Consider the following 26,160-nt stretch of genomic DNA (forward strand, 5'->3'; position numbering starts at 1 on the left):
TTTACTATGATTAAAATACAGCATAAGGCTTATGATCTAATTCAAGTGAAAGCAGAATTGTTTCTGTCTTTTTTCCTAGCAACCAGGTAAAACCCAGTAAATTTATTATGATAAATATATTTAATTCTATTATTTTTAGATATTTTACTTAGTAGGAAATGTTTCTGAATATGATAGGTGGTTATCTTTTATGATACTTGACCTTGTTTTCAATTATAATTTTGCTGGATAAACTTTTTGTTTCTATAAAGGTGGTAGATTTTAGCCAATGAATAGCAAATTTTTTTAGCCTTTTCTGCTAGATCTAATGAAATACTTCATATTTTGTTCAATATTAATGTTGAACATTTATATACATTAAATACTTTTAACTCTTCCCATTATTATTGTTATCACTCATGCTTGGATACTTCTTTAAAAATGCCAAAATGCTTACCAAAATAACTCCCAAACTCCAGAGGTCACAGGATTCATCATAACCATTATGATTTAAGAGCTCTGGAGCAGCATAATGAAGGGTAAAACACGGAGTTCTAAGAGGCTGATTGTCTGAAGGTTTTAAACGGGCAAATCCAAAATCAATTATTTTTATTTCTGAATTATCATTTTCATCAGTGAATAATAAATTCTAAAAAAATAATTAGAGAAGTAGAGTTAATTGTCTCATTATAGCCTGTAATGCTGAAATGATGACAAAAGGCACCGTAATTCCATGTTATATCTTATATACTCAGGAAATCTTTTCTCTAAAAGCCAAGAATAAAAAACCAAACCTAAAGTAATACAGGCATCATTCTGACACCACTCATTCAGCAACCATTTGAAGTTACGATAGCACTGAACAAGGAGACTTACGGATGTTCCTCATGATTGTAATCTTTGCGGTATCATATGATAATCATTTGGGTCCTGTGCTCTGCCGTCATGCGTTTGCCATTTGCAATCTTCACTGCCAGCTTCCATTAAGCAGGATGCCAGGGCCATGTGGGATTCACATAACAACAGCTACTGAAACTGCTGCTAATGCCATCATAAGTCATGTGGTCATGGGACATTGAACTTTCCAACTACATCGCTAAGTGATAGAGCTCCCAGTCCCAATTTCTATTGTCAAATGAAGACTACCAGTCTAGTGAAAAGTAGGACTGGGCATGCTTAAAAAAACGATTTAATGAAATGCCTCAGACCTGACATGAGTGCAATACTTCTCGGCTACTCACTAAACTAGCTAGTAATTTTCAAAGGAAATAAAGCTTTAAGAAATACTAAAAGTTAATGCAACTCTTAAAGCAGCATCAGTTTTTTTATGCTCATATGGAACACTAGAAAAAGCTGCTTTAATGAGTAGAAGAAATTCTGTGCAAATAAACATAGAAAAAATCAGACAAAATTATTAGACTTATTTAAAGGTTTCTTAAGAACAACCGAGATCTATAAACTCAACTATTTATTCAAAGTATCATCTATTTCAATTTAATTTGTTAGCCCTTCAGCACTATAGAGCAGATCAGGAAATAAAACTCACAGGAAGGCTAAAACTACTTTTATTGAGATTGGTTTTAATAATAAGCCTGTGCTATATACGCTTCCCATTATTTCTAATGTTATCTCATTTCTCTGGACTTAAAAATGGTTCAGTCTCTTTCACTAGATAATAGGGCAGGTTAAAAATATAATAATAACAAGAGTTCTTTTATATTGCCATCAAGGTCATCTTCCTTACTCCCCACACCCATAGTAAGTCCTTGTCTAAGCATAGCTTTTCTTGTTGGATGATTTCAAATAATTTTCTTCTACGTACAGAATTATTCCATTAGCAGAATGGTGTGTTTCAATTTCTCCTCTTCAGCCATACCTCCCACAATTCCAGTGAAGTGGAATTTACTAACTTAGAACATAAGTTGCATAGTTCTAACATTAAGTTGGAAAACAGTGCATGTATAACGGACACTCCATTTAATAAATTAAAACTAATACACAGAAGGCTATACAGGTAGTCCTCAACTTACTACAATTTCTGTTGTTAAGTGAGACATTTGTTAAATGAATTTTGCTCCATTTTACAACCTTTCTTGTCACAGTTGTTAAGTGAATCACTGCAGTTGTTAAGTTAGTGACATGGTTGTAAAATGAATGTGGCTTCTTCATTGACTTTGCTTGTCAGAAGGTCATAATAGGTGATCACATGACCCCCACTGCAACCCATCATAAATATGAATCATTGGCCAAGCATCTGGATTTTGATCACATGAACATGGGGATGCTGTAACAGTCATAAGTGTGAAAAACAGTCATAAGTCACTTTTTTCAGTGCCACTGTAACTTTGAACGGACACTAAACGAATTGTTGTAAATTAAAGACTACCTGTATTAATGGACAGGCAAGTAGGCAATTGACTAAAATGACATTTCTCATAACTCACAGGTTATATTTCTCTTATGACAAAATATTACATTGCTATTGATAACTTGTCTTTATCTTAATGGTTTTATAAATATTTTATTATGCTTTTATTTATATCAATTACTAAAAATACAGCTATAACAAATTGACAAAGTAAAGGAGAATTAATTAATTAATAAGGAAGAAAGGGAGGAAAGGTGAAAATGGTCAGACGTCACAAGCTTCATACATTTCCTAAATTCGTACCTCGGGTTTTAAGTCTCTGTGCACTACTCCCACATCATGCATATGGCTCACTGCAGAAACTAATCTGCGCATGATATAACTAGCTTCAGTTTCACTGAAGTACTTCTTTTTCTGGATGCGTTCAAGTAACTCTCCCCCTTTCAGTAGTTCCATTACTAGAAACGTGTGGAGCTAAAAACAAATACAATTCTTAGAAAAATGTATTTCTAAATGTAGTGGAAAAGAAATAATTAGTTGGACAGATTTACTATTCAATTAAAATACAATACAGCTTTTAAAATTCTTTCAACTGATGCATTGTAATGTATTTCCAGGAATCAAATCAGCTTCCTCCATCAAAATGGAACAGATGATTTTTCTATCGCACTCTCCTGAGTTTCAGAAGAACCCACAAAATTTGTTCTAGTGGCTTAGCTCCAAAAACAAAATCTCTATGAGCAAGTAAATGTTCCATCATACACCACTGGATTCTATACTCTGAATTCCAACAACTGAGAATTTGATATGATTGGGTTATTTGCTAAATAATCCTGGAAAGAAGTTGATACATCCTGATTAAATAGCACTGTTGTTCTAGATAAAAGATTATTATTTTGAGATGAGTAAGCCATGTAGTTTAAAGAATACTAAAGTAGATCCTGTTATAATTATTTTAGCTAAAAGTTAGCTAAACGTTTAGCTAAAAGGCTAAAAGACCGCAATACTGGTATTTAATTTTTCTTTGTTTCTCTTCAAGATTATTTAGTATGGATTAGAACGTTTTATTCCTCTCTGAAAACGTAAGATGGATTTTTATTTTATTTTTAATGATATTATTAGATGGTGAATATAACTTCAATAGTTAGGATGAAAAAGGCAGCACCACATTGCTAAATACTAGAATATTTCTATCCAGAATTGAGAAAGAGGTTGAATTTATACTGGTTGATACCCTTTCATCTGACTGATACCAGCTGGCTTCTCTCCAACAAGTAAAGTGTTGATCACAGTAGCTTTATGCTATAATAAATATATTTCTTTCTTAACAGAGCAGCTGTTCTGGCAGAGTCTATTCACACAACATAGAACAATTATTAATTTAACTGAAGAGATGAAAATATAGTTTTGAAAGTTAAAACATTCCCATAGTTTGTTAATAGAAAGAACTAACATTAAAAATCTTCAATATACTGTCTTATTTGTGTTTCTTTCATTTACTATAGCATGTTTCTAATAATCATACCACCCTCTCTCTCTCACTTTCTAAAGATTATGCGGAGCAAATACAGAAAGCATAGTGTAATACCTGATCATGATAAATTTCATGCAATTTCACAACATTGGGATGTCCTTCACAGAGTTTTAAAGCTGTAATTTCTCTTTGAGTGTTGACTTCTAGTCTGAAAAATTAAGTCAGTGAATATTATGATAAAACAAACTTCTGATTTTACAATGCTATCTTCATAAATTAGACTACAAATTTTTATTAAAAATTTGATATAAAGAATGTGCCTTTAAAACCCACAACTTAATATAATGGTCATCCCACAATTTTCAAGCTGTGACAAAGGAGAAGGCGAAGATCCTTGTAACATTAAGAACTTGTACCATTGTATTCTTCACATTGTATGATTGAGAGTAGAAAACTCTTTCGGTTTTTTATCTTTATCAGAAATGTGCAGTTCTAGTCTATTCTTTGCTGGGAAGATCTATACTGAGTACTGATTTCAGTTCTAAGGACAATATTTTAAAAGAATTAGTAAGAGCAGCTTGATAGTGAAACCAATAAGATGATAGGCATCATTAAATGGATCAGTTTTCTTCACTCACTGAACAGTTGGATGGACTTGATGATTCAAATGCCCTATTAACTCAGGGTTGAAGTATGTGATATAAGTACTTAAAAAGTTTCAATATTTTTATATAAGACAGTTGTCTAAGACAGTTGTTTCAACTAAGCATAATCTTTTAAAGCATTAAGAAACATTTACTTTATTAACTAAGTAAATTAATTTGATATTCTCCTTCAGATATCACTAACCTCAGAATGGAGGTGAATGGCAGTTTGTATGAAGGTATATACATACATAATCATCATGCTGCTCCCTTTTAGAGTAAGTAAAGTTGAGAAAGGAAGTAAGAAATAGGAGATCGGAAGTTTAACATAATGAGATAAGAAAAGGAAAGAGAATGTAGCACTTTCCCAGGAGGGCTTATCTAGCTACTGTGTGTGTTTTTTAGCATGCTTCTTATTTTCCCAGACTTTTTACTGTAACATTATGATTACATTCCTTCATTTCATTTCATTTCATTTATTTGACATTTATAGGCCGCCCTTTTCCCTGAGGGGACTCAGGGCGGCTTACAATTAATAGGAAGGGAGTGCAAGACAAAACACAAGAAAAAATATGAATAAAAATAAACCAGTAAAACACAACATTCATTCAGCATTCGGGTGGGGCGAGGTTAGGGTCTTATCTCCAGGCCTGACGGGATAGCCAGATCTTGAGGGCTGTGCGGAAGGTCTGGACGGTGGTGAGGGTGCGAATCTCCACGGGGAGATCGTTCCAAAGCGTCGGAGCTGCAACTGAGAAGGCTCTCCTCCGCGTAGTCACCAGTCGGCACTGACTGGCGGATGGAATTCGGAGGAGGCCTACTCTATGCGATCTGATGGGACGGAGGGAGGTAATTGGCAGAAGGCGGTCTCTCAAATAGTCAGATCCACTACCATGGAGGGCTTTATGAATGGTGAGTAGCACCTTGAAGCGCACCCGGAGATCAACAGGTAGCCAGCGCAGCTCACGGAGGATCGGTGTTATGTGGGCGAACCGTGGTGCGCCCACGATCACTCGCGCGGCCGCATTCTGGACTAGCTGAAGTCGCCGGATGCTCTTCAAGGGCAGCCCCATGTAGAGCACATTGCAGTATTCCAGCCTGGAGATCACAAGGGCTCGAGTGACTGTTGTGAGGGCCTCCCGATTCAGGTAGGGCCGCAACTGGCGTACCAGGCGAACCTGGGCAAATGCCCCCCTGGTCACAGCTGACAAATGAGGCGTTCATCCAAAGCTTTTCATTTTTAATTTTGCTACTGTCCTATCCTGTTTTCTTATTTACTTAAGCTGTTCATAAAATATTTAAATTGCAAGGTTTCATAGAAATTAACATTATTATTTTTTAAAGAAATAATCTATGGGTGTTTTTATACCTCTTACTGATTATTTTTACTGCATATTCACGTCTAGTTTTCTTGTGTAAGCATTTTCGACAGATGGAAAAACTTCCTTCTCCCAGTGGTTTTTCTTTTAAATCCAGCTCATAGTGGAGATAAAATGGAGAGTCCTGAAATGAAATATTTCATTTTATTTATTAACAGTTACTGAATAAAATAAAAAATAGACAATAGCAAGCATATACATTTAAATGGCATGTTTAAAAAGAACTTCATTGCCAGATAGTTTGGGCTAAAAGAAAATATCTTTATTAACAAATTGCTTATTCATCAGTGCTTCAAGGAGTATTAGCAGAGGCCAGGTATATGTCCATATATGCCCATGACAATGTTTATATTACTGTGTATAAATACTGTTTATATAATGTGTATTCATTATATATTCTGTATTCATTCAAGAATATACAGACAAGCTCTGCAGAACTTTCTAGACTAAGCTTATTCTTAGTGCTATGAAAACATGCATGTAAGAAGTTTCCTGGGAGACATGGATAAAGATTATTTCTATGCCTTACATCATCTAACTACATGCACCCATGTCAAATGTCAGCTAAAAAGCAGGATATAAGAGTTCTACTGCTATTTTTTTTAAAATCTATTGTTAACTATGTTATTAGCAAAAGAAGCCCAAATTATAAGATATTCTTATTTACACAGCAAATAAAACTATTTAGTTTTATATTTCACATTAAAATACATTATGTGCTGGATAATTTTTTAATATGTTTAAATGGTTAATGGTTACAACTACCTTCATCATAGCACTTCTTGCAATATTTGTAACTCCAGGTTGGTTATGTTTTGTCAGAAAATAAACAGGATCCATAATGGCTGCATTGTGTTTGAATAAGATAGAAGGAGCAACAAAAGAATATCCCTAAAGGATAAAGAAACTAAACATCAGTTAGGTGCAAAATTTTAAATTATTAATTTTAGCACTAATGTCAATATTAGGGTAATCATACTTTGAAAAAAATTACAATGATCACTCTGTTGAACACTGCACTCTGTTGAAGGAAATCATACAACTTTATATAATCACAGTATAGTAAAAGCTTGCTTGAAAGACATTATCTTCTCATGCACAAAATTTTAAAATATTAGTCTATGCATCCAAATGTATTTATATATGTGTCTTCAGACAGCCTGTTAAAATGTAACTAATTACTTGTTTTGGAAGTAAAGGAACTAAATACTATTAGCATCAATTTATTCTAAATTTTATTTTATGAGATGCAACTTTGCAAATGACTGCTACTAGATTAAACCTGAATAATATAACTAAATAGCCGCCTCCAGCGTCCTGCTCTTTCCACTTCCCTGGTGCATAATATCAAAAGAAATAAAAAGCAATCACTTCCATTTTAGATTATGTTTCCAGACTTCCAGGAGGCCCCTTTTTCACCCTCCCAGAGCCTCCATGCAGGTCCTGCATTACCTGGCATGATGAATGGGCCGCGTGGAGACTCCTGGGAGGGGTGCGGTGGGCAAGGCCAGCCAGTCCTTGCAACTACCGCTTCGGTGAACCAGATGTAAAATTAACCGGTTGAATCCACCCCTGACGCTATCCCTATCCCGCTTGTGTTATCCGCAATACAATCAATCCTGTCTCAGTATTATACGTGAGCCTGAAACACAACTAAAAAGGATCCATAAAGACTACTTCTCCCAGGGCTCCCTGGGTTAAAAGCCCCATCATCTTCCCCTAAAGTGATACAGTTAGTGACTGGCCAGAAATTATCTGACAATGTATTCTTTACGCCTTATACCTTCTTGGTGGTCTCCTGGTTTCGTATGTCTCACGTAGAGGACACTATTGTACTAATATTAGTGAATGAACAGTTTTGCATTTAGACATCTTTCATAACTATACCAGCATGTTGCTAAAGGAGAGACCAGAAGCTAGGACCCATGTGAAGTAAGAATTCTCTTCAGAGGGCACAAAGCGGCAATATATTTATTCCTTTGAAATGACTCTTCATCAGTTGCAATAGCCCTGTCACAAGGATAGGCTGTGATCGCAACCCCTAATTCTGTTATAGGAGCGGGAATCATATAATCATAGTACTGAGATTTCATTGTTGTCCAGAAGAGCCCTACAATAAAATCAGCTGTCCAGTGTCCCATTCCCAAGTGTGGGCAATGGTATCTCCTCATAATTTATTGTTTTGCCACTTGTGTTGTACAGTACTAACCTTGGACAACAACTATTTTTAACAGAATGAAACCAGAGAGGAAACCTATGGTTAGTTCAAGTGGTGGGATTCAAATAATTTAACAACCGGTTCTCTGCCCTAATGATTTCTTCCAACAACCAGTTCATCAAACTGCTCAGAAACTTAACAACTAGTTCTCCTAAAGTGGTTCAAACTGGCTGAATCCCACCACTGGTTTCTTCTAAGTGTTTATTACAGGTAGTCCTTGACTCATGATCACAACTAAGCCCAAAATTTCTGTTGATGAGAGACAGTGAAGTGAATTTTGCCCCATTTTATGACCTTTCTTGCCACAGTTGTTACGTCAATCACTGCAATTATGTTAGTAAGTTGTTGAGTGAATCTGGGTTAACAAGTCAGTTGCCAAGTGTCTGAATTTTGATCATGTAGTCATAGGATGCTACAATGGTTGTTAAGTGTGAAAAATGGTCATAATTTTTTTCAATGCCATTGTAAATTTGAACGGTCACTAAATGAACTGTTGTAAGTCAAGGACTACCCGTATTGACTTAATCTTGATATACTCATTTCAGTTTATTAATTTTAAATAAACCAGATTGATTTGCCTGTTTTGCAACAATCATATCTAAAAAGAAATTTATAGTATGTTTAAATATACCATTATACAATAATGACATAAGATTATTTTATATTTATTTACATATAATATATAAATATATTTATATATTTTATATTTTACCTTTTTTTTTACTTTGTGGATACAGTGTTTTAACTTTTTTCCAGTGCACTCCACAATTACATTGTTAGCGCTATCAAATATATAACTACAAGCATTTATTTAAAAAAGAGCTGACTGATGTTTCTACAGCTACTCTATCCCTTACAAACAAGTCTGGCACTTATAAGCAATATGTTTTTCAAGTCAAACTAGCATTTCTGGATATTTTCTTTATCTTGCTGTTATCTTTTATTTTCTGTCTCTAAACAATTTGTATTACCTTTCCCCAAACCCTCATGTCACTGACATGACAATTTATACTTCCCCAGCCTGTTTCTACATTTCTGCTTTATTCTTCAAGCATTCCTATGTCCAATCTGCTACCTGTTCTTCTTTCCACAACCGTCTTATTGCAATTTCATTTTATATTCCTCAGTTCATCCTCTCTGCAGGCAAAACAACACCAACCACAGAGAAAGCAAAATAATTTTCCTTCCCCCGAGGGGCCATGAAATCTCCCTAGTGCATTAATAAGGCCATAAACAAGTTTTCCCAAACTCTGTTACTATTTTAAACTTGTAAAGATTAGATGCACAAGCCATTTTTCTTATTTTATTTTAAAGCTTATAATACTACAAATTTAAATCATTTATCAATAATGGATTCTCAATTTCTGAAATAATATTTCCCTTAAGGGAAATGTTTGGAAAATCAAAATATAATATTAGGTTTAATTCTCAATTTTTTTCTTTGTATTTAATCACTCACAAGTTGTTTCATTCAAACTAATCAATCACTAATTTCCTCTGATGGGTCACAGATGATGTTAGCTGGCATTTCATTCTTTTATATCTCTTTGTAATTTATTATATGCCAGTTATATTTAATAAGATCCAAAGAATGCTACATTAAAAAAAAACTTTCTCTTTTAATACTGGAATAGAATTCTGTACGGGAATGCAAGTGATGAGACATGCATATGATGTAAAACCCACAAGATGCATATAAATCGAATAAACCTAACCTAACCTTATGCAGACATCAGGATGCATGTTGGGAGAGTGCACAGTTTGCAATGTTGATGTAACTTCACTTTGCTATTGACACATATGCGTGTTAGATACACTCTTTTCTATTGCTTTTATTGAATTTGTAAATGATGTTTCCCAAAAAATTAGTAATATTATATGACTGGAATTTTCCAGTTACCTGGAACAGCTTGTCCGCAGCCTCTGGAGTGGTTGCTGGAGAATATGTTGGATCCATTTCTGTAAACTCCTCTGCAAAATTGCTAACATCCAATTCATCACGAATTATTGGTTTAAATGGAGCAGACACTTTTTTGGCAGCCAAGTCATTCCAATTTATTTTCTGCACCAATATATTAAATTAAACATAGAAAAGAGTAAACAGATCAAAAGTTAATTTTTTCAGCTGTCAATATAAATTGTTCAGAGAAAATATATCATGATTTACCTTCCAATGTATATCTATTAAAATATAATTGGACTTATTCTATGCATTGGATTACAGGATTAATTAAGATATACAGGTTGTCCTTGATTTACAACAGTTCATTTGGTGACAGTTTGAAGTTACAACAGGACTGAAAAAAATGACTTATGACTTTGCACACTTACGACCATTGCAGCATCCCAAATGTCACATGACCAATATTTGGATGCTTGGCAACTGACTCATATTTATGATGGTTGCAGTGTCATGTGATCACCTTTTGCAACCTTCTGACAAGCAAAGTCAATGAAGAAGCCAGATTCACTTAACAACCATGTTACCGTGTTACTAACTTAACAACTGCAGCAATTCACTTAATAATTGTGGCAAGAAAGATCAGAAATTGGGGCAAAATTCACTTGACAATTATCTCACTTAACAACAGAAACTTCGGGCTTAGTTGCAGTCATAAGTCAAAGACTACCTGAATTATTGGCAAATATAGTTAAGAATAAATTGCCAAATAGGTCATCATGATCACTGCTTAATGAATTACAAATAATGGCAATAATACTGAGGAAAACTATTCGTATATTTTTGAAAAAGTAAGGACAGTATTGCCTGATTGATTAGAGTCATACCCTACATTCAATATGGCTCCTATAGCAACAGGAGTTCACCTTTTGAGATTACCAGGCTTGTGCCCCACAGAACAATGCAAAAGATTCATTTATTAGCATAATTTGAAACAGATGTTCCTAGAAAGTAAAAATGATGGGTCTCTATTTTTCTCTAAAACCTAAATGGTAAAGGGGATGACAGAGGCATTTTACTACATGCCAAATTGTGAAATGATTTAACCATAATTAAAATGTCCTTAAAATATAGAAAGGAAAAAAGTACAGCACTTATATACTAGAACAATCCTGAACAAAATTGAGGTTCAAGATTCTGCTGAAATATGTGATTCTGCTTGAGGACACTTAAATACTGTACAGAAGGAATCTGATGTCTGCCTCCAGAAATTAATATCTAAACTATCTAAAAATATAATATTTTAAAAATAGCCAATATAAAAACGAGCAGTTTATAACAAAGACAAAATTGATTTTACCTTGAAGAAGGAATGTTGTTTGATTTCATCAGCACTTCCTGAACCACAACCCAATCTTTTCTTGGGATCTTTCATTAGAAGACACTGAATTAAATCTTTAGCTAATGCAGTCATTTCTTGTGGGTATGGAGGTTCACTTTTTAATATTCTCCTGAAGTAAAATGATAGTTGATTAAATATAAAAGGCAACAAACGGCAGTTAAAATATACTATTTTAAAGATACCAACATTTTTAAAAAAAATAATAAAACAGTAAAACAGTAATTTAAAACAAAAGAGCAGTTACATAAAAACAGAGGTAATCTACCATGTTTGCCTGAAAATAAGACAGGGTCTTATTTTCTTTTGACCCCCAAAATAAGTACTTGGCAGCATTATTATTATTATTATTATTATTATTATTATTATTATTATTATTGAGGTGCAGGAAGCGGCAAGCATGTTCACCTGATGGCTGCTGCTGTGTTGCAATATTTTCAGGGAGGGCTTATTTTAGCGCATGCACTCAAAAGCCTGATTGGGCTTATTATCCATGGAGGTCTTATTTTTAGGAAAACACGGTAGCAGAAATAAAACAACTGCCCTAACTTTAGAAAAAAAAATTAAAAGGCCATATAAATAAGAAATTGTTCTCTATCCAAGATATAACCATAGTAATATGCCTGCTTCATATCACAGAGGACATTTTTGCCCCTAATGCAATCAATGCATTAGTTCATATCTTCAATTAGAAGGCCCTAAAGACAGGAGTTGTTCTGGAGGACCTTAAAGAATGAATACCATTATACTTTATGCTTTAAAGTTATGTTTTTATCATGTTTATGAATTTTTACTGTTTCTAGGTTATAAACTGAGGGATGTCATCTTTGTTGAACCTAACAATACATAAACACAACAAGTAATCACCAGACATGGGTCTAACATACTAGCTGTATTTTAGGAAAACACAATTTTATCCTTTTAAAAACAATTGAATCAAATTAAACTGATACACAAATATAAGGACATCCTCTGATGTCTTCATTTGAATTGACAACTTACCTGGATATGTCAGTTTGTGAATTTCTCTCCCCATCAACTGTAAAAGGTGATGCTCCAGTCAATAATTCATACATAAGAACACCTAAACTCCACCAATCAACAGCCTATAAAATATATCAATAAAATTATTAATGCAACTCTTCTAAGAAATAACAATAAACTATGCATTTATTTTTAAAAATATAAAGTATTTGAAAAAAATAATTTATAAAATAAAATGTACCAAATGTGAGCTATAGCTTACATATAAATAAATTGCATGTAAATTGAAATCTATTGCTATTAGTCCTTTAAACAGATAAGATATTAATATTTACTCAGAGTTTTCAGACACCAATATATAACAATATCACAATTTGAAAATGAGCTAAGGAAATTTTTATGTTCATGTGTTTCCCATTACACTCTCCTCTAGTACATATGTAAAAATAAAAATGCTTCTCTTTTTTGATCACAAAATTCTATTCCTGTCAACTAAATAAGGATTTCTTAAGGCTGAGAGAATATGACTGGCCCAATGCCATCCAGCTGATTTGACCTAAATCAAACTAGAACTCACAGCTTTTTGGTCTTAACTATTATACCAAACTGGCTCCCAATCAATAGTCAAATTATATTCATTTTCATCAAAAACCTACTTTATCATGTCCTGTATTCCCTCCTCTGACGATATCTGGAGCCATATATTCTATAGTTCCACAGAAAGAATAAGCTCTTTCATTCTGAAAAAAAATGTATGAGATTACAGCCAATATGACTGATACCACAAGGGGGAAAAACAATGAAAAAAACATATTACTAGGATTTACATCATTCTATTTAATCATCTTCTTCAGACATGTTTGGCTCTCTTTGTATAATATCATTTGGACTACTTCTTTTAAAACATTTATCTCTCACTCCACACATTATCGCAAAGGATAAATCTGATCCCTCCATCTCATTTCAATTGAAAAAGGAGAAAGGTTCAAGACCTGGAATTTCAGGCTTATTTAGGTAGTTACTTAATATGCAGACACTTACTTCATCATTAACAAACTCCTTACTCAGTCCAAAGTCTGTCAGAACTACATGTCCATCTGAGTCAAGAAGAATATTTTCAAGTTTTATATCACGATAGATAATTCCCAACTGGAAAAAAATTAAAATTAATTATACATTGTTGAGCTGAGTTAATTAAGATATGTTCACATGTTGGCATGTAACCATATCAGTGGTGGGTTGCAAATTCCGTTCCAACCAATACAATTGGAATGGAGCCTGCGGCGTTCTCATGGATGTGCGGAGTACGTGCATACACATATGCAGCACGGACATGCATTCAAGTGCCTCCGCAATGCTTCGTGATGCTCCAGCTGCTCTCCGGAGTGTCACGTAGGCGCTGTATGTGCCATGCGTCTGCGCGGACATGCAGAAGCCTGTAAACTCTGGTAAGGAGCTCGGGTGGACGGATGGGTCCTCCGGAGCACCGGAACGGAACGGTATCCGGTGCTCCGGGCTGGTTCCGGTAAGTCTGTACCGGGACGTACCACCTGCAACCCACCACTGAACCACATATTTCAAATATATATACTATGTTAAATTGGAGAAATGCCTATATAAACATTGCAAAACTGTATTTGTTCTTAAAGTTACTTATTTCAGATATAAAATGAAGATAATACTTTTAATTATTTTTATCCTCTTACTAGCATTAAAAAGGACGTGTTTTTCACAAAACAGTATTTATAGCTCTATGGTTCAAATCAGTGTAGAATTATATAAAATATGTCAGTAATAATTCTAAGTGGAAGTAGGCACTGCACTGAGCTTGCACAAGCAGTGTATCTGAAAATAAAGCATGGGTGGATGGATAACATCATATCACCTCTGGGGAAGTGTCAACTGAAAGGTTTGTGACTAAATCATAAATCATGGTAGCTATGTCATATAAACGTATTCCACAAACGATCATATGCAGTAGTGAGCTGTTAAATACAGATTTTTGTGTCTCCTTCACTCAAAGTGAAAACACCATCGTACAATTAAATTACATTAGAAAATTTTATTCCACTTACATTTTTATTTTCAATAAATTTATTTCAATAAAGTTGAAAATATGGTCTCACCTTGTGAAGGTGTTCCAATGCCAAAACAATTTCCCCAATATATATTCGTACCTCATCTTCATTAAATCTCTCTCTTTGTGAAAGATGGGTAAAAAGTTCTCCTCCATTTATGTAATCTAACATACAGGAAATCAAGTTATTTACTAGGGATCAGCAAAATTTCTGAATTGATTCCAAAAATACATTTGTAGCAAAAACATATTGTAGCAAATGTTGCATACTGTTTTGTTTCTTTTGTGCTTTATCGCTAGCCACAGTTGCTTCCTTTGGAAAAGTATTTGGACTCTCACATAAATACCATAAATGTCTCAATTATAGTCTGGCTTTTTTACTTATTTATTTATTTCTAACTATTTCTATTTCTAAAATGCCATCTCCCTCAGAGTAGACCTGTCTTAAAATAATTGAAAAGTTTTTAAAAAAACAATCTCAACATAGTTACAATTATCTATATAAAATATAATAATTAAAAGTTTTTTTTAAAAAAAATACTGGGATTGTACTTTCTACCAGGCTAAAATTAAGTTCAGTAGACTGTGCTTAGTTAGCAGATTCTACCAGGATGAATATTTCATGATTCAATGTGTTATGCAAAGTCAGGAAATTACAAAGAAATAAAGGCAAGAAATTCAAATCTACCAATTGTCCTTGACTTATAACCATTTGTTTAGTGACTGTTGAGGTTACAGCAGCATTGAAAAATGTGACATGTTTTCCACATTTCATTGCAGCATCCCATGGTCACGGGATCAAAATTTGGACTCTTGGCAACTGGTTCATATTTATGACAGTTGCAATGTCCCAGGGTCACATGATCTCTTTTTGCGACTTTCTGATAAGCAAACCCAGATTCACTTAACAACCATGCTACTAACTTAACAACTGCAATAATTCACTTAAATGGTAATAAAATGGGGCAAAACTAACTTAACAATTGTCTCACTATGAAACAGAATTTGGGCTCAACTTTGGTCGTACGTCAAGGACTACCTGTAGTAACTAAACTACAAAACTCCCATAAGACCATAGATGGTAGCAAAGAGAGATAGATAAGTCTAATTAGAAGGCAGTAAAATATATATAAGGGACGTGGTGGCTTAGTGTCTAAGACGCTGAGCTTGTTGATTAGAAAAGTTGGCAGTTCGGTGGTTTGAATCCCTAGCGCCACGTAACAGAGTGAGCTCCCGTTACTTGTCCCAGCTTCTGCCAACCTAGCAGTTCAAAAGCATATAAAAATGCAAGTAGAAAAATAGGAACCACCTTTGGTGAGAAAGTAACAGCGTTCCGTGCGCCTTCAGGGTTTAGTCATGCTGGCCGCATGATCACAGAGATGTCTTTGGACAGCACTGGCTCTTCGGCTTTGAAACGGAGATGAGTACCAACCCCTAGAGTCGGGAGCGACTAGCATATATGTGCGAGGCAAACCTTTACCTTTTTAAAGTATATCAGTTTGATTCTTTGTGGTAATTGTTCTGTTGTGTATATCCAACACACATATCATTACAAAAGGAGGGGGGAGGGAGGAGCTCATTTCTTAACTGGAACAGGAAATGAAAACAGACCTTATTTTTTCCTTCCTTCTATGGTTCTTTCCTTTTTGTACTTACCCAAGATGAGATGAAGTTTTGTATCTGTCTGGAAAGCGTAATGCAAAGTGACCAAAAATGGAGATTGTCGAATGTGCTCTAGTACTTGTCGTTCAGTCTTTGTATGTTCAGTTGTTTTGGCTTTTTGAATTATTGTTGCCTTTTTTAAAACCTTCATTGCATACAATTTGCCAGCATCATGACCACTGATTTTCCTCACCAGAAATACCTTTCCATAAGCTAAAACCAAAAAATATTACACAGATGTAAAATAGTAGTAGCCAACCTCCCATCGTAATTCCACCTCCATAGCAGAGTACTCTAATCAAAATATTTTCAAAATAACAAACTTAACAACATAAATCTTTAAACCCAATGTCATTTGTTTATCTTCTTGATTTGATTAATTAAAATGCCCTCAAAGAAATGTAAAATCCTAATCCTTAACAAGAGTCTAAGGAGAAGAAAACTATCAGAGTTAAAATGGAGCACCTGAAAAACATGAAAATAGGCATACTAATAGGCTTACAGAGGTAATAAAAATAAATCTCAAAACAGTATCAACTGTATAGAATAAAATCAACCTTATTATTTTTATTTAATGCAATCATTTCCACCTTTGTAAATAAAGATTACTAGATTAATCTCTTGCTTATATTTCAAGGAACAAGTATTTTATTTAAGGTACTTGGTTTTAATTTCAAAAAATGCTGGGAGACCAATGATTATTGTTTTTTCTTTCTTTCATGAAGACTTTAGAGAAATATGCTCCCACACTTTATCAAAGGTACATATTTGAACAATAGACACACTTATTCCTCTTCCTCCCTTTCTCAATCCACCAACTTGCTGATTGAACATGTCTTGACTATGCATAGGATGATTCAATAATCCTTTACTAGTTTGCATGTTGGTTCAGATTTGAATAACCATACTAATTCAACTGTCGCATATCTACTTAGAAGGAAGCCCCCCTGTGTTTCCTGCTATTTACTTTGAGTCCCGAATTATTTTATAAGCAGCAGTGTAGGAATGTTATACCAGAAGCTAGGTATAGCTTCTGGATGAATGGCACCAGATAGTAGCTGCTTCCTAATGATAGATTTAGTCATATAAAAAAATTAACTACCATTGAAAAGCCATTAAGATAAGCACCAAGAAAACAGGGAAGTCCTCACTAACTAGTAACTCTCAGGAAGCAACAGGAAGCATATTGGCCAACAGCACAATTGTATTTAGTTACTAACGATAAAAATATGACCAATTTGAAAGACCTACTTATTGCTGTGGACTAGGATTAGGGCTTCATTAATATTTATTTTCTAGAACTGAACTGTAATTACATAAGATCCATTCAGGTTTTAGGCAAGTGGATTTCACTTTTTCATAGGCCCAATGCAAACATGTATAGAATCCATCAAGCAATATCCTTCACATCTTTATAGCACTCTGAAGTAGTTAACATGTTTCACAATCTCTACAATATTAATTCGGTGTTACAAGGTGCTATACTGCACAGGCCTGCGGCTTAAAGGAAAAGAACTTCCCTGTGGTTCCTTGCTAACATGACAGTGGCTATTTCTCAAAGCAAATCTGTAAGGGCAGCTTTTTGTCCATACTACTTTTCTTTATTTACTCTTTTAAAAATTACTGTTTAGAAAACAACAAAGGATTTGTTTTGCTGTTTACATTGTTATTAAAGAAAGATTTGATTTTGTTTAATGACTGCTTATTTCTACCCTATGACTATCACTAAGTGCTGTACCTTGATTCTTGATGAATGTCTTTTTATGTACACTGAGACCATATGCACCAAAGACAAATTCCTTGTGTGTCCAATCACACTTGGCCAATAAAGAATTCTATTCTATTCTAACCACTTATCTTTTTAATAGCTAAAAGTCATTGTCACAACGTAAGTTTTGCATTTAAAGGGTTCCAGGTTAAATCTATGATATAACTTATTATCTCTGATATATATACTATACATCATATTAGAAATAATGCATTTGGGCAGACAACTACTTGGGGCATATATATACTTCTGGGCATTTTGGATCTATATATAGTCTTACCCTAGTGGAGTTAATGTGAGAGAGGGAAGGCATGCAACTAACAAACAACCTATCCTTCCTACAGGTTTGAGTGTGTGCATCTTTATAAATGTTTCCCGTCTTCACAAAAGCATTTTTATGAAGGGTAAAAGTGTGTTTTTGTGTGTGCGCACACGCTTTTATGAAGGGGGAAGCAAGTGTTTGTTTGCATTCTTGTACACTTTTCCCCTCTCCACAAAAGTGCTTTTGTGCTTTTGTCTAGCATTTGGCAACAATGAAAGGAAAACAGCTTCAGCAACGTCCCCCCAAAAAAGATGGCTGCTTTTCTGCCACGTGGCCCAGCCTGTTCTCCTTTCCTAGCTCCACTTCTTGAGCTCTGGAGATCTTCAAAAGGTAAGTGAATGATCGGTGATGGGATGGGGAGGAGCATGTGGAATCCTGTGGGCTAGCAAAGCAGGCCCAGCTCCTGTGAAGACCTGGTAGGGCAGAGGGAAATAGGTAGGGGCATGTTGCAGTGTCTCTGCAGTTGGGTTATAAGGGTGAACCACCACTGCAGTGCTGCAACATACAGAAGTTCAGGACCAGTTTGTAAGTACCTGGACAGGGTGCCGTAACTTTGAACTGTTGTTAAGTGAACTGTCATAACTTGAGGCCTACCAGTAATGTTTCCTTCCAGGGTTTGAAGTAATTAAATATAATTTAACATTTATACATATTACTTTTTAATATATTGTCAGTGCCATCACATAATTCACTTCAGGAGAGATCAGGCCTTGGGAACCAGAATCTTAGACTTAGCATTACAAGGAGGGAAGATTTAGAACTTCAACTGAAATACCACAGCAACAAATCCCAATCAAGATTTTTGACTATTTAAATCTGCAAGAGGAATGGCAACAGATCAAACCAGAAGGCTGAGAAGCAAAGAAGCACAAGACGGTTCCACCACAAAAGCGCGTAGGACAAAATCGCGCTCGACAAAAGCGCGCTGTGACGTCATCACAGCGCGACGAAAAAGATCGAAAAAATGTAAAAATAAAGCTAAAACCTTCCCCTAACCCCCCCAAACCTAACCCTAACCCTAACCCTAACCCTAACTCTTAACCTAACCCTAAACCTAACCCTAAACCTAACCGTTAAAGTAACGAAAAACGTAACGCTAACCCTTATCCTAACCCTAACGCTAACGCTAACGCTCTAAAGCTAACCCGAACCCTTACCCTTACCCTAACCCTAACCCTAACCCTAACCCTTACCTTTATGTGAATCGGCTTGCTTTAATTTAATTTTTATTAATTTTTATTTGAATTTTTCGATCTTTTTCGTCGCGCTGTGATGACGTCAAAGGCGCGATTTTGTCGATCGCGCTTTTGCCGTCCGCGCTTTTGACGGGTCACGGCACAAGACTATAGGAAAAAGCTTCTTGAGAATAATTCAGTCACTGTTGCTCCTGACTAGACCAATTCTGAATTGAACAACTGTACTCCAACAGCGCTTTGGCAGAGATTTGAAATATGGAATATAAAACTAAGTATATGGAAATGATCCAGTACTGAAAATAACAGTTATAGTCATTTGTTTCTATTACCAGTTGCCTAGAATGTTTTCCCCGACTCTTTGAATTGAGTCAGTCTGCACTTGACTTTGCAGCTATTTCAGCCTTTCCAAAAATGGATTTGATTTGCCTGAAATTAAGTGGCCTTGGAAGGTAAGTGCTGGAATTGGAGTGGGAAGACCACCTCTAACCAACCTTCATTTATGGATCTCATTGGGTGATTACAAACTAGGAGGAGGGAGCAAAATTTACACTGCCAGGAGCTCTTAACTGAAAAGAAGAATGCAATCTAATAAATAATTAAAAAATTATACTTCCTTGCCTGATTGCTTTACATGGGAAGACTTTGCTCTATTGATACCTCTCACTGCCTACCCCACCCACTCAAAATATTTATCTGTAAAATAGAATTTTATTTAGTTAATGTTTTAAGAAGTACATTCATGCTTTATTAGCAACATTAAATAATTCATACCTCCTGTCCCAAGAATTTTCAGGAGTTCAAAGTTCTCAATGCCCACCTTCTCTGTGTGGCCTGTCAAGTTTGCTAACAAAAGAAAAAAACATGTCAGTGTCAATATTACACACACTAACAAGCAAACATGTAGTAATATAAATTATATGGTATCCATGATTAAGATTCCTCTATTATTCATATCAGATTTATAACACAGCTGTCACTAAAGTGTCATTGTATTCAGATTTCCAGGTATATAACAATTAAAATGTATATAATTTTATTTAAAGTATATAGATTTTTCTAATGAGAAAATGAATTATTCCATCTCAACTAATCATTTCAAAGTGTTGTATGAATGTTATAATATACTAGTTAAGGTAGAATAAGGATAAGTTACTGTTGCCAGTATTTGTGTTCTTAAATTCTAAATTATTTACAATTCTATATCACAACATTCTTATTAATTGGATCAATCACTTTTCTGCATGTAGCAAAATTCTGGGTAGGTTTATATATATATATATATACATCACTTGAAGTAAATACATTAAGCCTCTAAACTGAAAAAACTGATAGTGGTCTATCTGATCAATAAGCAAACTAGAGCATTATCTATTCAAAAAGATTCTCATATATGTTAAAATGAAATAAATATTTTAAATCAACTCCCATTTAATTTTAATGCAATGTATACAGTACAATTATGGTACAATATTATGCTTATCATTTTATGCAGACTAATATGGTTTTAAAGGAAAACCCAAGCAATAAAAATACAGTTAAATTTTGTTACACATTGACTAATGCATTTGTTCTATCTACCATAACTACACAAGTTGTTCATCAATAGGATATTATGAGCTACTTGGAAAAACTGCTATATCAGATCATAAAAACAAATACTGTGTTATATTTAACATTTCATCTTCTTGTAACATCACACAGAAATAGAAAAGGGAGAACAAAAAATTTCAATATTGCATACAAAAATACTGAAGATACATTCTGTAATCCACAACATACCTTAGCTACTAAAATGAACATCATTTATAAAATAAAGGCCTCTGCATCATATATTCATTTAAATGGAACTTAGATAATATGTTAACGATAATTAATAAAATCTGCATAAACTGAAGTGGTTACTCATGCAGACAGAAATAGCTTTGAAGAACTTCTAAAGAGAAAAATGGAATCTTGCAAACAATACAATTGTTCTGTTTCAAAAGTGATACGTCATATGTGCTGTGCGTATGTTGCTTTGAATATTCTTGACAGCCCTGCTAGATGTGTTTTTAGATTTCAAATATCCTCTGGAAACAAAATGATGTAATTGATTAATACACTTTTTTTATTTCAACAGTTGCAAAAATCCTCTAATAAAACAGCTTTTTTAGAAAACTAATTTTTAAAATAATGTAATAGATTACACATGAGTTTTCCTTGGTATGCCATACAATACTTTTACTTTGAGGAAGTATTGGATACCATTTAGCTTCCATGTGCAATTCAAGGTGCTGCTTGTCACTTTTTAAGTAGTTGATGGTTCCAGGCTTGAATGTCTGCAAAACCACTTGCCCAATAAGATCAAGAAATGTAGGCTTACTCCAGGTCATATTCCAAGAGACGGCTATGAGGAAGGGACTTGTCACACCAACAATGTAAGAGTAATTAGTATGTTCTCAACTTTCCAATTTTCTCCTCACAGTTTACTTTTTATCATCTAAATCATTTTTCCTCATCCACCAAAGCCATAGTTTCCTTGGAATCACGATAATAATCTGCCAAAACCAGCACCTACCATAACTGAGCCCATGCTGATCTTTTGGCTCTTCTTACCAGTTCTTAGACACAAACCAGGAAATTTAGAGATCCTGTCAAATTTTCTATGGCATATTCAAATGCCTACATTCAAATACCCTGAATGTCATGACAAATAGAGACCCTAAGATACAGAGATAAAAAATATGAAAGAATTGATTCAGATAATACTATTTAAAAAACTATTTTCAGTGATAAGAGTTAAAAAGTGTTCTTTATACCAATCTGTATAATACTTCATCTACAGAATGTTTTCAAAAGTATTGTTTTAAATGATACCATTTATAGGCATGTTTCCATTTTGTGTATGTCAATTTGTCTGTTAATTACTACTATATGGTTTTTTCAAATAATATATTAAATATGCTCTGTTTAAGAAATATAAGATTTCGTTTTAAAGAACATAAAAATATTTCAAAACAATAACTCTTTGGATTTTATTTAGGATAGTTTATTAAGATTGTTGTTGAAATTTTGTATCTTATTGCTGAAGGTTCACTTCAAACTTTTCTGACAACTAATTCTTAACTAGTTCAATCTTTCTGTATAGATGCAATATGATAACAAGTACTTCTAACCAATTGCTATCCTCATGGATTAACAAAATGTATTATCCTCAATTTTGGCTGAGAAGTAGAGAGCATTTTGAAGATCCTGATTGGTTATTAGATATCCAGAGGGATATCTTTCCCATTTTTCATCAGGGTTATACAAATGGGTCCAATACAAGAGCCACATAAACAGATCGCCTCAAAAGGGGAAAGAAACATACTAAAATTTATATTACATCCCCTTTTCTTTTCTTAAGCAGAAAAAAGCTATTACAATTCAGTATAAAAAGGAAGAACACTGGGCTTGGTAGGTAATTCTAGTATTAATTTAAATGACAAGTTAGAAAAAGTCATGAGGTAGTTGATTGGGAAATTAATATTCTGCGAAGTTTTAAAAATATTGTATTATGCCATTGGCAGGTAGCATGAATCTTGTCAATATATCTTGACAGTACAGGTAAAGATTCTCTCAAGTTGATCCCAATTCCTGATGGCTTTATTAATATGTCCATGTTATTTTGTCAACAATATCCACTAGCTATATGTAATTGCTAAACTTTTGTTTGGAAATATACCATTGTGAGCAATTGTCAAAAATATGGCCAATTTTGGGTAAAACAGAATACATATAGCACTTATAGAATAGAATAGGATAGAATAGAATAGAATTCTTTATTGGTTACATCGGTCTCCAGAAATTATAGAACTGACACTAACCAAGAATTTATTAAAAGATGAACTTTGGCCAAAATGCAGAACCATTATTGGTTCTTACAGAAGTTTTATGTTTTTTCAAACATCAACCCCCTCCAGACATGAGCAAGTGGAGAATCTGGTGGCTTCGGATGTTTTTTAACAGTTTTCTAAATACCGTAACTTTTATTCAGAATGGTCAAGAATAATATAATGGCTAGAGGCCACGAAAGTCCCCCCCTCCCTTTTATTTCGTCAGTCAAGCTGCTACCATCCGGCTATTAAAGTGTTCACGCTGTACAAGATTGAAACGGTTATCCACTCGCGTCTTTCGCCACCGGCTAACCTTCTCCCTCCGAGTCCTTTGGGCCCAGTCGCCGCCCCTTCCCTGGGCTGCCAGCCCCAACACCGCCCTCCTGGCCGGCTGCCCCACGGCATCCCGCTCCCTTTTACTCCCGAGGCGACGCTCTCTTCTAAGCCTTTGTTTCTCCCACGCCGCTGCCTTCCGCGCCGTCCTTTGCAACGCCGTCCACACTTTTCTAAACTGAAGCCCTCCTTCTCTTTCGGTTCGCCCCCCTTTTTTATTATTACCGGGGGACTTCTCGGAGTGGGGGAGAAGACGATTCCTCTTCGCGCCCCTCCTCCAGCGTCCTCCCCACCTCTTTAGCTTAGGCGGGCAAGACTCACCGTTCTTCAGCTCGTGTCTGACGGTGAGCAGCGATGGCTCCCCTTCTTCCTCCGCGCCCCCGGCGGGTCTCTCCATCTCCTCCAAAGCCCCCTCCCTGGACTCGGTGTGTATGTGTGTGTGTGTGTGTTGACCCTGGGTCCGTGCCGCCCCACACGAAGGGAGGGAGAGGGTTGTTATTCCGTAGAAACCTACTCCATGACTTGGTGGTGGAGGGTTCCCGTCTGTTCAAGCAAGCAAACAAACAAATAAAGGGGGCGCCTACAGCTGACAAGCGCGAATTTAACTGCCGCTTAGCCCACTACCCAGGCCCTCCAGATCGCTTGCCCCCCACCTCCATTCCCCGAGGAGGGAGAGAGGGAGGGACTAGCGCTCCAAAGAAAAAGGCGGGGAGGGGTACAAGAACCTGGAACAGCCAAGAAATTCAATCTGTGCCCCCATCTACTAAAGCAATAAAAGAGAAGGAGTCGAGCTGAACGTTCATTGGTTTGAGGGATTACACTCCAGGCCGGGGATTGGTCAAAGACCGTAACAAAATACACCCCCTTCATCTTAATTATCCGCTAAGAGACACGGATCCTCATTGGTTTAGCGGCCACACCAATCGCGAACGCTGTTCCCCTCTTTTCTCTTTCTCTTTCCTCCCCACCCCCCCAATCTTCAACCAATTTGGATCTTTCGTACCTGCGAGTATTTTGCCTCCCTGGTGTAAAAAAGGCAGGTAATCGGTTGCGTGTGCACGAAGATTAGCGCAGTGAGTGACTTTAAAGCCCTTGACATTCTGACGATTGCAAGATCTATTGGAAATATTGCACGTACTGTACTGTGATCCTTACGCTCTCCAAAAACCACCCATTATTTACGGGCTGCCCCCCAAAAAAACCAAGTTCATGTTAAAAGGAAGGATATGAATGTTTAATGTATAGAAAATAGCTGGAGCTGAGACTGGTAGTTCAAGTGGCAGACTCCATTAAGGACAATGCAGGGTACTCATGAACCATAAATCAAATGCTGAATGAATTTTGAAGGCAAAAAACCGAGCCAAACGACATTGCTGATCTGTTTTTCGTTGATTGAGAAGTTAATTCTTGTGTTCAAGTGTCTCACTATAGCAGTGTTTTTCAACCTTTTTTGTGCAAAGGCACACTTTTTTCATGAAAAAAATCACGAGGCACACCACCATTAGAAAATGTTAAATTTTTTTAACTCTGTGCCTATATTGACTATATATAAAGTGTTTTTCCCACGGCACACCTTACACTATGTCACGGCACACTAGTGTGCCACGGCACAGTGGTTGAAAAACACTGCACTATAGAATAGATGTAGGAGCTGTCTTCCATCCTAAGCACACGGGACGACATGGAATCCCTGCTGTCCAAGGGTTAATCTGGTGGAGAGAGCAAATCTTGGCAGTGGTTTGCTCTCCAAGCTTGTTTCAGACCTTACTTTGGGGATAGGACAAGGGTCCAATTTCCGAGTTTCACTGAGATTGAGAACCCATTTCTGATAATGGATAATTAGACCTATGATTTATTTCCCAAAGTTGCTCAGTGTGAGCAATAAACTAATAAAAGCAAGACAGAATCACTATCATTTACAATATTAGCTGATATATAACTACCACTTTTATGTAATATGGAGAAACATTCTTGCTAATTTTTTATAAGTTAATTGTTCACTATTCTATAAATAATATTCTCATAAAAGTAGAAAATAATTAATACTCATACAGAATGTGAAGTTGGGAATTGATCCTGAAAAGCCAAAGTGAAGATAAACATATGAAACAGTTCATAAGCAAACTGAATAAGTGCAATTAAATTCAATATATGACAGTATGTCTGGTCTGCTGTGTATCTTATAAGGGGTGTGTGTGTATTGTATTTGAATAATAATTTCAAAACTACTTTGCACTTATCTCATCCTGAAGCCCATAGATGAAATCTGATAACGGACTTTTCTGAAAAAACTGTTTTTTTCTTGCTTTTGATATCCTGTTGACAGACAAGCCTGATCACTGATAACTAACAGTGTAATCATATCTGTACAGATGTTGATTTTATTACAAGTAGTCCTCAATTCACAACCACATAATTTTTGTTGCTAAGTGAATGTTAAGTGAATCCCGTCTGATTTTCTGACCTTTTTTTGTCAGTCCCAGCCCCACTGTTACCACCCAGGAGTACCTCTGCACAGCCAAAAGATCATCAATGGCACCAAGCCACAGCATCCTGAGAAGCACCAACAGCTTCATTGTTTTCATGCATAACATGGTGCCCCA

The 26,160-nt window shown here is 35.4% G+C and overlaps 2 protein-coding genes across 10 annotated transcripts in view; one reads left to right on the forward strand and one right to left on the reverse strand.

Moving 5' to 3' along the window:
* Positions 1-24,297, reverse strand: part of RPS6KA5 (ribosomal protein S6 kinase A5) — a 34,070-nt gene extending 9,773 nt beyond the window's left edge. The window contains exons 1-14 of one of the 4 annotated variants that reach the window (XR_015698022.1): positions 23,879-24,297; positions 20,142-20,213; positions 16,079-16,297; positions 14,472-14,587; positions 13,387-13,494; positions 13,002-13,085; positions 12,364-12,467; positions 11,323-11,473; positions 9,963-10,124; positions 6,610-6,735; positions 5,835-5,968; positions 3,936-4,029; positions 2,651-2,821; positions 437-628 (exon numbers count right to left, since the gene is read on the reverse strand). Coding sequence is in view for 3 of the 4 variants with exons in the window: in XM_087725460.1 (XP_087581586.1) it covers positions 437-628; positions 2,651-2,821; positions 3,936-4,029; positions 5,835-5,968; positions 6,610-6,735; positions 9,963-10,124; positions 11,323-11,473; positions 12,364-12,467; positions 13,002-13,085; positions 13,387-13,494; positions 14,472-14,587; positions 16,079-16,297; positions 20,142-20,213; positions 23,879-23,954 (1,809 nt within the window). In the remaining variant the exon portion in view is untranslated. The remainder of the gene's footprint in view (positions 1-436; positions 629-2,650; positions 2,822-3,935; positions 4,030-5,834; positions 5,969-6,609; positions 6,736-9,962; positions 10,125-11,322; positions 11,474-12,363; positions 12,468-13,001; positions 13,086-13,386; positions 13,495-14,471; positions 14,588-16,078; positions 16,298-20,141; positions 20,214-23,878) is intronic. The other 3 variants (XM_087725460.1, XM_087725477.1, XM_087725466.1) reach the window with 3 other exon arrangements.
* DGLUCY (D-glutamate cyclase) overlaps positions 23,882-26,160 on the forward strand; it is a 29,985-nt gene continuing 27,706 nt past the window's right edge. For 2 of the 6 annotated variants that reach the window (XM_014063458.2, XM_087725509.1), the window contains exon 1: positions 24,508-24,630. The gene's annotated coding sequence lies outside the window, so the exon portion shown is untranslated. Of the gene's footprint in view, positions 23,983-24,496; positions 24,631-26,160 lie in introns of those variants that run through there. The other 4 variants (XM_014063461.2, XM_087725519.1, XM_087725513.1 and 1 more) reach the window with 4 other exon arrangements.

This window comes from Thamnophis sirtalis, unplaced genomic scaffold, assembly GCF_051295495.1.
Source record: "Thamnophis sirtalis isolate CommonGarterSnake01/CBP01778 unplaced genomic scaffold, rThaSir2_p1.2 scaffold_1, whole genome shotgun sequence".
Lineage (NCBI taxonomy): Eukaryota > Metazoa > Chordata > Lepidosauria > Squamata > Natricidae > Thamnophis > Thamnophis sirtalis.